This window comes from Ceratotherium simum, chromosome 10 (assembly GCF_057802395.1).
Source record: "Ceratotherium simum simum isolate JZ-2026a chromosome 10, ASM5780239v1, whole genome shotgun sequence".
In the NCBI taxonomy this organism is placed as follows: Eukaryota; Metazoa; Chordata; class Mammalia; order Perissodactyla; family Rhinocerotidae; genus Ceratotherium; species Ceratotherium simum.
The window spans coordinates 10746388-10759768 of NC_141909.1; the positions used below are offsets into that span (position 1 = coordinate 10746388).

At 36.3% G+C, this 13381-nt stretch overlaps 1 protein-coding gene across 2 annotated transcripts in view; it reads right to left on the bottom strand.

Moving 5' to 3' along the window:
- Positions 1 to 13381, bottom strand: part of ITGBL1 (integrin subunit beta like 1) — a 1366350-nt gene that overhangs the window by 79476 nt on the left and 1273493 nt on the right. For both annotated transcript variants that reach the window (XM_087435888.1, XM_087435887.1), the window contains exon 6: positions 9743 to 9889. In XM_087435888.1, coding sequence (XP_087292014.1) covers positions 9743 to 9889 — 147 coding nt within the window. The remainder of the gene's footprint in view (positions 1 to 9742; positions 9890 to 13381) is intronic.

A 13381-nucleotide genomic window follows, 5' to 3' on the forward strand; every position in this document is an offset into this window, starting at 1 on the left:
TTATATGGTAGAATCTTCCAGAACAGTACATCTAGAATGGAGCATGAATTATATCAATTGGGTTTTGTAAATACAATAACCTACACTCAGGAGTGTAAGTTCTGTGATTCTGTCTCACCATTGGGACCGTAACTCAATAGCAACATTACCCATACCCAGACTCCCAGCAAATTAATCAAATGAAGCAGTGTGAGAGACCTTTCCAGTTACCATATACTCTATATCTGCTTACATTTTTTTTACATTTCTTTTAAGCTCCTTCAGTTAACTATTGTGTAATACAAGGCTTAGGAAGAAATCCAGAGAAAGAAATCCTGGCAGAGGATTTAACCCTTATAAAGGACTTCTATATATGACCTCAATATTTGCTGTTTAATCCTTGGGACCATTCAAATCCTAACCGGCTCACAACTGTACTATGCCAGACCATTTGGTACTATTTACAAGCATCCACATGGCATGGGTATTTTGAGCAGCAAAGAGGCCAAAATTATTTAGAAACTTAAATAAGAAGCCAAAGAATCCTGCCTTTCCTCCTCTATCCAAATAGAAGGCGTCACATGAGAAATAAATATTTATGGAGAACCAAACTCTCATCCATCTTAGCAGTTATATTCCAAATGAAAGGGTGCCGTAACTGAAGAATATATTACTCCATACCCAAAACAGACACTTGGTAGAAAGCAGAGTTTGGAAGAACAGCTTGGCTAGTCACCTGATTCTCATGGAGTAGTCAGCTCTCTGTCTGTCTAGTTAACTATGCAAAATCAGACACAAAGTCTGTGAGGAAAGTGAGTTAGAAATGAAAGAAACGGAACCGTGAGAGGAAACATCAACATCTAGGGGTCCAAATGGGTCAGAACAGAGTCAAGTTCACCTGCTGATGAGAGAGGGGAAGGAGAGGGGAAATAGCCTGAAGAGGTTAAGTTCCAAGTCACCATTAGAGTTTGGCTGCCATTTTAGCCTGTGACTTGCTGGCTCACACATCTAGCGAGTGGCAGTGCCCAGACTAAGTCTAGGGTCTCTCACGGCCATACCAGTAACCCGCTATCTCGCCTCACTGTGCCAAGATGTCCCTTTGCTGTTTAAAACACGTAGGCATGTGTATATGTACCCAGTACAGATAATGTGACCCTCAAAATACTAATCTGACTGCTAGACTGTTGTCATTTTACTACTTGCTAATCTGAATGACTTTGAATAAAACAGCCACTCTAGATTTGTGCTTGTCTTTTCATATTCTGTCAGTAGATAAGGAAATGATTTGAGGTGCAGGAAGGAGGAAGACAGGCACATGAGAAGATGTTAATGTATTTGTCTTGTTCATGGAAAGATTTGGATCTCGGTAACTTTATTTACATTAAACTCGGTATTTTAGCAATGATACGATGGAGTGGGCACCAAGCAAGGTTAATCTAGCATTTCTGTGACATCATTTTAGAGTATGTACAATCCATACTTATAATGTGTGTCCTTCTTACTAAAAGTTAACCTCATGAGACAATTATGAGAACAAGAGCTCTGCAAAGTTGCTTTTTCTGTCTCAGACCTATCACAACATGGAGAAGGGGCTAGTAAGGGGGTGGCAAAGATGACATTTGCTCCCATGCTGTCTCTTACCACTTTCTTATTCTTTATATATCATCACAAGTGAATGTGTTTCCTGTTCCCTGCAAAAGTTATCCCCTGTTAACTCAGTGTTTCTCTCCACACTGTTCCCTCTGCCTGGAACGCACTTTTTTCTAAATCATTATCTGTCTAATACTACTCATCCCTGCAGACTCAATTCTTGCTTCACTCACTTCATGAAGACATATTTGCACCCGAATTTATTTAGAAAAGAGTATCTTGCTCCTCTGACTCTTAAGACACTCAATCCCTTCTCCCACCACATTTGTCACACTTACCACAAATACTTAGCACAGGGGTCAACAATCTTTTTCTATAAAGGGCTGGATAGTAAATATTTTAGGCTCTGTGTGCCACACACTCTCTGTGGCAACTATTCAACTCTGCCATTACGGCAAGAAAGCAGCCATATGTAAACAAATGTGCATGGCTGTGTTCCAATAAAACTTTTTGTTCATTTACAAAAACAGAATGTGAGCCTCCTGGTCCTAGTTTCTTGATCCCTGGCTTAGCATAGAGACAGATGGTAGGGCTGTCAATAAATATCGTACTGATTAAATTTGATAAACTACATCACTAATGAAAATATGATGCTTAAGTTGGCTATAAGCTATAGTATGATTATATATCGAATATATTCACTATGCAAATATAGCAAAATGACTAGCTCAATCAATTTTTAATAACATCTTATGTCTCCAAGAAGGGAATCATAGGGTTCTGATCAGCTATATGACCCAAAAGCCCAGACAAAATAATAACATTCTGTCTCATTGATTTTCTATTAAAAAAGAAAGTCTGTAGAGCATATGGTTCCGAGAAGACTACGGCTGATAGCCAGGCCAGATTGTTTCCCACTCAAAGTATTTGGCTTGCTTGTTTATATTGAATAAAATCAAGTATATAGCTGCTAGAGCCCCGCACTACATCCTTCCCTATGTGCTTAATGTTTTAATAGAAATGAATATATAATTGTAGTAACAAAATTGTCATAGTTGTCACACATTTCATTTTAAACTCACTTAAAGAAATCGGGATTGAATTCATGTCCAATTTTCTATTTTCATTTCAAATAGATCCTGACAATATTTGTTGCAGCCTTTACTAGGAAGTTTTCTTAGCCAAAGAATTTCACTTGTTTTCAATTTACCACAAAAAAATTACGCAAAATGTAATAAAAATTGTCTGTTTATTTGGATCAATTCCTATCTTTGCCACAAAATGTTCTGTTGCCGTAGATAAAACGTTTAAGCAAGATTGTTGGCCAGAACACAAAAAAAATACTCTGTCTTGGGAGTGATACAGTTTTCTGGACTATGGATTAGAAAAACCTCAGGTAATTCAAAAAATACTCTGTTTATTATTTTCCACTGAAATATTTTCTACCATCTTTTAAAAAGATAAAATTATTAAATTCAGCTTCTGAATTTCTTCTTCTCCTCTCTGTTCTGTTGAATATAAAAATGGTAAGAAGAGAGGCAGGATCAAATAAAGAAGGAGAAATAAGGAACACAGGTAATTATTTACCCAGTGGAAAGGGGAGTAATCACTTTCTAGGAGACCTTCTTTTCTATTTAACTTGGCTCTTTCAATTCCTTTTAGCAATTCCCGTCAATACAAGCAAATCATGCCTTTAGTTTAGTAAATGTTGCTTCTTCATATGAATCAGAGATTTAATACTGGATTAATCAGGACCTTCCAGTAAGCCACCAGTTCTGGGCAGCTGCACCTTTGGCCTTCTCATGAGGGTAGAAAATGTCCCAACACCCAGAGGTACCAGCACATCATGAGGACATGGAGAAAGGATCCTAGAGGCACCATATTTAGTTCTCCCTAGATCCCAGTCTTTTTGTCTCTGAACCATCTTTAATAAAGTCATAATAACATTTACCTTCCTGAGGTTTTGTGAAATACAGGAGGCATATACAGTTTAAAATAGTCTAACGAGTTTTTCTGAGTACAAAGAAAGAAATAATAAACAGGCTTTTCTCTTCCTATATACCGTAGTACTATTCTGGTCATTCCATAATAAGAGAACATATAAAAGCCATAATAAAGAGCACTGTACATTCAAAGTGTGCTCAGAGATCCATGGAAGACTCCCAGGGGATCCACAGATCGATTTCTCATCACTTAATGTCTATAATATGACAAAGTACAGACTTTTGTTTTGGGCGTGATTTTCTAATTCACCGATATTTTCTCCATTTAGTCATCACTAAAAGCAGGATCATTTCTTCTGGACAAGGAAGAGTAAAGAAGTTAACTTTACAGGGTCATTTCTTCATCTTCTTTAGTTGTGGTCCTTAACAACTATGTTTGAAACGCCATAATTTAGTGCATGACTAATCCAGAGTCCTTGAGCACTGGCAGATGTAATGGATCAATCAATCTGGACTCTCAGAATACAGTAAATCTGAATCCCATTTGCTGTCTCAAAAAACTGCTGAAAGAACACATTGGGTTCCTTTGTCAGTTGAAAACTCTGCGCATTTCCCACTGCAGTTAACTTACACTACGATATTTAATTAGGCCACTGAGAACTTTAAATATAATCAAAATCACAACGGGTGGTGTGGTGCTTAATTTAAAGTGTCTGGAGGTCTACCCTCTTAAATTTCAAATCCATAACACCACATTGTTAACTATAGGCACTATGTTGTACATCAAATCTCTAGAACTTATTCATCTTGTATAGCTGTATCTTTATACCCATTGAATAACAACTGCCCATTTCCCCCTCCTCCATCCCCTGGCAATCACTATTCTATTTTCTGCTTCTATAAGTTTGACTATCTTATATACCTCTCATGTTAAACATTCTAAACACACACACACATAAAAAACCAAAGGGACACATGGACATTTTTGGAGGTAATAGATATGTTTATTACCTTGGTTACGGTGATGGCATCATGGGTGTTATGCATATGTCCAAACTCATCAAATTGTATACATTAAATATAGGAAGTTTTTTTGTATACCAATTATATCTCAATAAAGCTGCAAAAAAAATTTTAGATAAAAAAAATAAAAAGATTCTCTCCCTAAAAAGTAAAAAAAAAATATTTGGACTACTTCCCATTTTTTTTAACTTTTTCTCTGTTCCAGACAATAACATCTCCACCTCTGTACACATGAATAAGAAAAATAATGATTCAGTTGTCAAAAATTACATAGAGTAAAAAGCACATACGTTAAAAAAATACATGCATCATGGAAAACTTTTCTGATAAATAAAAGCGAGAAAATTTAACGACGTGCTTTGCCCGTAAAAGAAAGAGAGAAATTATGGCTTAAATTGAAAAATCTCCAGATGGAGAGAATTTGGCATGCTATTATTCTTTGAAAGTATGTTCTTAGGTAAGGGAATTGAACCAACTTGCTTAATTCATTAATTAAAAGATACTAATTGATAAAAATGAGGACATGGTTTCTACTTTCTAGAAGCTACAATATTAAATAATTAGCCTCAATTTATCATTCTTCCTCCACTTCACACCTTCCCCTTGTGGGGGTGTATGATTATGTGTGTTTAAGGACTAAAACATATGCAATGCCTCTTAGAACAAGTCTGACAAAAGAAGACCAATGGGCACAAAGGACAGGTAATGGAAGTGCCTGGGAGTGCAGGACCAAACAAAAAGATGACTCAGACACAAGGACAAACGATGGTCAAAGACTGCAAAGGCTGCAACCACAAGCCTCTGAATAACAATGCCTGAAGATAAATCTTTTGTTTTGATGATTACAGAAGTCAACGAAGGAGTCTGATGAATGGTAAAAGTTTATAACACTAAGAGCAAAATATACCGAGAAGAGCTAACTGATTATTGAATTTAAATTCTCACTGTTGGTGGGTGAAGGGAACCCCTGTTATGCTCCTGTAGGTGGATACAGTAGTACAATTTTTCTAGAGAATATGAATTATTTAGGCAATTTTTTATTGAAAAGCTTATTATCATTTTATTCATTTATTCATTTAGAGCTATGCATTCCACATCTAAGAATTAATACTAAGGATTTCTGCAACAAGAATGTAAATTATGATATTTAAAATTTGAATAAAATAGGAGACAATTTACATGTCTAATAAAAGACGATTGTTTAACCATATTATGGAATACTACACAGCCATATCAAAGATTTTGCATGAGAACAACTGGAATAAGTAAATATATTCATTACATATTTTTCAGCAAATTGGCCTGTTAAAAGAACCAGTAAATTATCTAAAATGACAGCTCTGGAGTTGGAGGGCCTGTATTAAAAATTTGTATTAAAACTTGCATCTTTGGCACTTACTATATAAGATGGCAAACTGCCCAAATTCCCAATTTCTTTATCTGTAAAAAGAAGAATAATTATACTTCTTCCTACCTCATCATGCTTGGGGATATTAAAAAAGATAATAGATTCAATGTCCTGGGCATTGTATCTGCTGAATAAGTGCACATAAATGCTGCTGACAGAAGAGCATAAATACATCATTTGTAAAATACATGCATGTTTATATTTATTTTGATTTAGATATTGATACTGATAAGATATACATATAGTTATAAACCTCAACTGTTTTTTTGCTTTTCTCTTTAAGTTTGTGTGATTTTTTTTTTTTTTTTTTTGATGAGGAAGGTTAGCCCTGAGCTAACATCCATTGCCAATGCTCCTCTTTTTTGCTGAGGAAGACTGGCCCTGGGCTAAAATCCATGCCCGTCTTTCTCTACTTTATATGGGATGCTGCCACAGCATGGCTTGATAAGAGATGCATAGGTCCGTGCCCAGGATCCAAACCTGGGAACCCCAGGCCACCGTAGCGGAGCACATGAACTTAGCTGCTATGCCACCAGGCCGGCCCCTAGGTTTGTGTGATTTTTGTTGTGTTTTCTGGTTTGTTTGCTTTGGTTTAACTGTGTCCCCTAAACTTTATACGTGAAAGAGAGTATGAGTCATGATTTCTACTATCTCAGTTGCTTAAGACAACAAAGGTTTATTTCTCACTCGTGTTAGAAGTACTTGGTGGGTCAGCAGATTTCTGACTAATCATCCACATTCAGAGACCCAGGCTAATGGATCATCTCTAACAACGCAAATCCCCATGCTGAGGGGAAAGAGAGATGGCAAATCTCTGACTGCCTCTTAAGCTTCTCTTCCAAAGTGACACACATCACTTTTGTTCACATTTTTTGGCCAAAACAGACACATACTCTGGAGGAGAACCTCAATAATAATAAAAATGTAGCTTTAAGTCATGAAGAGTTTAAAACTAATATGTAGCCTATCATAAGCCATTTTAAGCTTTTGAGCAGACCAGTGGTACGAGAACAGAAAAAATTGTCCCCCAACCCCAACTCATGGGGGCAGAAATCAGGATGAATAACTGCATATCCATATTGACTATATGAGAGTCATCTAACTAAATGAAAAGATATTTATAGACAATAAGGAATAGAAATCAGGGAATAACAGGATTAATAGGAATTTAAGAGATCATCTGAATTATTCCCCTACCTTCAAGACACAATGACCACACTTAGTCATCACCAGCAGAAGCAGGTAATCTAAATTTAATTTCTGGTGGAAAAAATGCCTTTCCCTGGCCCTGAGGTGGACTATATTGAGGATCCTCAGTACATTCTACCAGAATTTTTTTTTTGGCCCCAGCTGGTGAGCTGATGAGGCTCTTGGGCTTGAGAATCAATGGGCCTTGTAATTGCTTTCCTCACTTCTGTAATCACAGCTGCAGTTGTCACTCATAAATTGCAAAACTAATCCTTCAAAAGTTTCATATGGGCCATTCGCTTTAAAACATCCAGTGCCAACAAGTTTGGAGATGTAGCACTACGAGAAAGGGAGGGCCTTTGATCATTGGTTCGAGCACTGGACTGGCTCTCACAAATTCTCGGTCTTCATTCTCAAAATCCTTATATTTCATTATGGTTCCCTGGGAAATCACTTCACTCATCAATACATCCATTTCCCTGTAAGGAAACTAGAGAAGCTTTTTATTTATCTGTAAAGTACTTCAAAAGACTTAAATGAGTTATAAAAAATAAAAAATAGTATAATTCTATACACATATTCAACACCTTTTTAATAAAATAAACTTTAAATATTGCTTAAAAATGGTAGCTAAATACATTAGTGAATCTCTAGAAAATGAGATAAATATGTTCTTGTTGGAGTTTATTAAAGATTGACATAAAGTCCACAATAATTTTCTTGCACTAGCACTATATTAAAAAACTTAGAAACAAATGAAAAACCACTGGTAAATATATATAGTTCAGTGATTTTCTATGTTTCAGAGATATTTGCATATGCTTTTTAAATTTTTCCATTATATAATTTGTTATTTTAAACAATAAATGAATGAATGAATGAATATCAGTTGTCTGAGGGATACTAATTTTTAATCTTTGTTACTTTAAAAGCATGATAGGCTTACTCAAGCACTGTAATGACAATATTTTATTAATGCAGGTAGAACAGTGATTCCTGTCTGGGGTTATTGGTGAAAGATGGGGCAAGTCAGAAATGCTTCTGGAATAAAAAACTCCTTCTACCCATATCCCATCCTCCTACTTATAATCATTAGGGACAAACATCAGAGTATGGGAAAAGACCTGTGGTACAAAGAATCTTGGAGACTTTGGGAGTTCTCCACATAAAGAAAATTGTAAGTATTTAAAAAGATAAATGATACAAATAATGGCAAGGATGTAAGGAACCTGGTACCTTTATACACGGCTGGTGGGAATGTAAAATGTAGCCACTTTTAAAGACGGTTTCGCAGTACCTTAAAAAGTTAAACACAGAGATACTATATGACCCAGCAATTTCACTTATAGGTATATACCCAAGAGAAATTAAAACACATATCCACACAAAAACTTCTACACGAATGTTCATAGGACATTATTCATAATGCCAAAGGTAAAAACAACCCAAATGTCCATTAACAAAAAATAAATGTGGTATATCCATACAAATGAATATTATCCAGCCATAAAAAGGAAGGAAATACATGCTGCAACATGGATAAATCTTGAAAACATTATGCTAAGTGAAAAAAGCCAGAAACAAAAAGACCACATATTTTATGATTCCATTTATAGGAAATATCCTGATTAGGCAAATCCATAGGGACAGGAAGTAGACTGACGGTTTCTAGGGGTTGAGGGGACAGGAGAATAGGGTGTGACTGGGTTTAGGGGTGCAGGGTTTCTTTTTGTGGTGATGAAAATGTTCTGGAATGAGAGAGTGATGGTTGGGTAATTCTGTGAATATACTAAAAACCACTAAGCTGTACACTTTAAAAGAGTAAATTTTATAGTATTTGAATTATATCTCAACAAAAAAGTTAATTTTTCTAAAAGAAAAGTGGAATATAAAATTAAATTTCTGATCTAACATTCAGGGAAAAGAAGTCTTTCTCCTTTTACTCTTTCATGAACAAAATCTGTAATAACGTCAATTACCAATTCCTCCAAAAGCATATTTCATATTAACTTTGCCACTTTCATGTGAGAGGTGAAACTGTACTTCTTATTTTGATAAATTAAAAGAATGGAACCAGCTTTCCTCGAGATGAATTTTTCCTTCTCCTCCAATCACCTGAGGCTACAGACCTTCCAAAACAGCACAAGCTTATTCAGAGCTATCTGTTTACACAATGCTTTTTCAAAAGCCAGCAATCTCCTCAACACAATGTTATTAAGTTTCAGAAATGTCACTGGACAATTAGATGGTCTCATTCAGAAAGCTCTGAGCAAATATCCAAACTGTTTTCTCTTTTAAATGTAGCATTGAACTGAACTGAAATTGAACAGACCTCAAAGCTAAAGTAGGCTGAGAGAGTGAGCGTGAGTATGTGAGTGTGCATGCGTGAGTGCGGGAGTGTGTGTACGTATGAGACAGAGAGGGAGAGAGAGAGATTATATTTCTCCATATACTTTCACTCATGGAAACTGGATGTACTATCAGTTCTGAAAAGACTAATCTTCCCTCATTCAGGGATCTCAGCTGTCTTTTAAATAAGATACATGTGAGTTGAATTGATTCGACTCATAGGATTGGGAGGCGGCGACATGGCCTGTGAGCCCTCACTCACCCCTTCCAGAGCAAGGCAGATCCGAGCTTCCCTGGCACTTCTTGATGCTCTCCTCAGCCGAGAGCAGGCAGGAACGTGGGTGCTCACACTTCTTCCCATACCAGCCTGCTTTGCAGTCACATCTCCCACAATTACACTGCCCATGACCTTCACAATGAGAGTAATAAAAAATATATGAAAAAATATATAATGAAGTCAGAATTAGTTTTCATTTCAACAGTGAATATCACAAATGAGTCAGGATCTTAATTAACACAATATAAAACATTAAGGCAAAGGCATATTTTTCCCAAGTTCTTAAATACCTGATTTATATTAATTAATCATGAGGGGTAAAAAAAAGCAACAACCCCGGAAAAGATAAACAGGTTTGGTAGGGCTATGAACTTGAAGCTATCAAAATCCAGGTGCATGTGATTATATTGGTCTGCTGGGGCCTAAAAGGATATTTCATGGATTTGGCAATTAATTCACGTGGAAGAGAGCCACAGCAAATGGAAAACAATTTGTTGTTGAAACAGGGTTTTATCTTCTAGAGTCTCCCAGACTTTATTTTCATTACCTTTTCACTATACCTTCATGCTGAGCCTAGAGACCCGTAGCCTAAAACCAGTAACCTGTGTGGAGTTCACAGTCCTTGAAGACAAATTTAGTATACACAAAAGAGGTCAGGAAAGATATGAAATCCCTTTACACATGGACACAGAGCTGGTAAAGAACTGTGATGAGTAGTGGTTTAGTATAGCAAAAACAGTCTACATTATCAATCCAATAAATGGGTTCAAATCCTGGTCCTGCTACCTACAGACTATTATCTATCCACGTTTATCAAGAAGTACATAACAGATCTTAAAACGCTACACACAAGTGAGTTGTTGTCATTTCTATTCATTTGAGCTCACATATGTCACCAAGCAGGACTCGAAAGGAAACAAGATAGCTGAGCTTTTCCTAATTCCTAATAAATATGCAGACACTCATTATTGCAGAAGCAGAATAAAGTGGATTTCTATAATTGCTGCAAAAATTCCTGAAGAATTTTAAAGGAAGTGGAATTACACTTTCTTTAAGTAAATCAAGTATAATGGTATAATAGACGAAAATACATGCTTTTTTGTCTTTGCCATCTGATATTAATATATATATCATACAATATAGAAATTGGCCTTCAGTGAAGACTGGCCAGTTTTATCAATATTCCGTGAGGTTTGTGGGCAGACATCTATCTTTTGAGTTTGAAGAATCAGACAATTCACACATCAGGAAGCTTTTCACCATCTATTAACCTGGTTCTTCATGGAACAAATCATAAAAGCATAGGTCAACGTGGGGGGAGATATTAGGGTTCATTGAATCCAAATCTCTCATTTAGCACTCAATTCAATTCAACACACACGTCTCGAGCACCTACTAAGTAACAGAGTCTAAACAACAAATTGCTGCCAACCTGACTACTCTGCCTTACAACTTATCATTTTAAAGGAAAAGAAAATTGTGATTGCTAATAAATACGTACGACTTGAATATGATCATTTAAACCTTCAAATATGAGAATTTTTATTATAATAGTTTAATTTATTAGCAATTATATTTCAGAAGTTGTTGGATTCTGTGGCTTCTTGCCATTTATCCCAGTTTAAGAAGTTCCTACCCTTCTTCTCAACCCACACGTAATTTAGAGCAAAATTTGCAAACAGAGCTATACTGCAAATGCACAGATAAATAATTTTAAAATAGTTTTTAACATTTAAAGTACCATCAATTCTGCCATTTTATAGGCACCAGTGGCTTTGAAATTCTTGGAGACAAGAGGTTTCATCTCAAGGATAGTTAGATCTGCCGCGAGGACACTAGACAAAGTACAGAACATGCTGCCATTTGTGCAAGACTAGTTGTCAGTTTAACAATAAGATTGAAAAACAGAGTTAGATTGACAGAGGAAAAAAGCTTCACTCTGGAAAGTTTAAAATAGCTGTGAAAGTTAGAACAAAACATCCAGTAGGCAACAATGCCAGGAAATCCCTAACTTCCCGGGAGGATGCCACCTGCCACTCCGGTTGCCTAGAGTCACAAGCAGCGACACACACCAGGCGTCAGGGTCCCTATCCCTAGGCACGTGGAATGAAGCAGGAGCCTGTGTGGAGAGAGACCCGTGGGGACTGAGGGGAACACGTTCTCAAGTTCTATGGTTAGAACATAGGTTTAAGAGCAGTCAGTATTTCCTATCCAAGGCTCATTCACATGTTGACACTAAAAAAAAATTGTAGTGGAATAAAACAAATTCATGAAGATGGTCAGAAGTTATTAATAAGAGATTTTTAGAGTTAAAATCTGGTCCAATTAATATCAAAATAAGTCAAATTGTGGATGAAATAACAAATTTTGGGAAAAAATGCCATGTTCTAGAAGAAATCTCCAAAAGCCTTTCCCTTCTATGCCCCCATGTTTACTTTCTGTTTTCTTACCTCTATGGTCCTCACAGAGATTTTTTAATCTCTATGCTTTTCCCTCCTAATGTTATGCTATTACTATAGCTTCTTTTTTCTATCCCTCTGCTATTTCTGTGCTCTTCTACAATCACTAGGGGAAACGCAGCCTATAATGGCCTATACCACTATTTCCTGTGCATTTAATGCAGCATCATGAACCTTCCCAAGGATGGCTCCTATAAATTTATGCTTCACCTCCAGGCATCGCCAACTCCAAGCAAAGTTGGGAAGAATATATACAATGTGTCCTCACTTTTGCTATGTGTGTGATGATCCCTAACTTGCTGTGCTTCTGCCTCAGCCTCAGCCTTCACCTAACCAAAGCCCTCTCAATAACCCAGCTGCAGTCGATTGCTTACATATTGGAATGAATTGATGAAATAGCATCACTGCTGTGATTGGCTATGGGATGAAAGGCTTTCCCTCTAAATAGGAAAGCAACAAAGTGGGAAAATATTATCTAGTTCAGGATGACCACTGCTCTTCCTTAAATCATCCACTTAGGAGTCTTCTACACTCTGTCATCAGAAGTCAACATCAATGGAACAAGTTCAAGCTGAGGACAGAAGATTTATTAAAATATGAATGACCTAAGAACACCATCCATAATGAAGGAAATTCCTGAGAGTCAGTGAATAGATGGTAAGCAGTTTAAATGATGAAATAGTGGCATGTAGGATGTTTTTGGAAGGTTTCACTGCTTTGGGAAAGTAGGAATACCTAAATCGAAGATGCGAATGAACATCATTGAAGAAGCAAACGTAAAAGTAACAGAGAAAAGGTTTAAATAATTCTAACCTAATGATGAAAAGCAGTATTGGCATTGGTACTGCATAATCTAATTTGTTTACTAGAGATTAATTGACAAGTTCAAACATAAACATAATTTTTGCTTTCACAGTAATGAAAAGTTATATTCTACATCTTTCAATAACTCAAAATCACATGCTGTCAAAATATATTTCAGAATGTTATGGATTCCACTTTAAATGAAACCGTACTTTTCCTATAAAATCCTTTATGACATTTAATCAGTAGAGTTAGAAATGCAAGGTATTGACACCACGTTCTGAGGCAGGTATTGAGCCCTTCAGAGAAGACAGGAAATCATAAAATGAAATCTCAATTTCTCCTCTGGAGTTACTAGTTT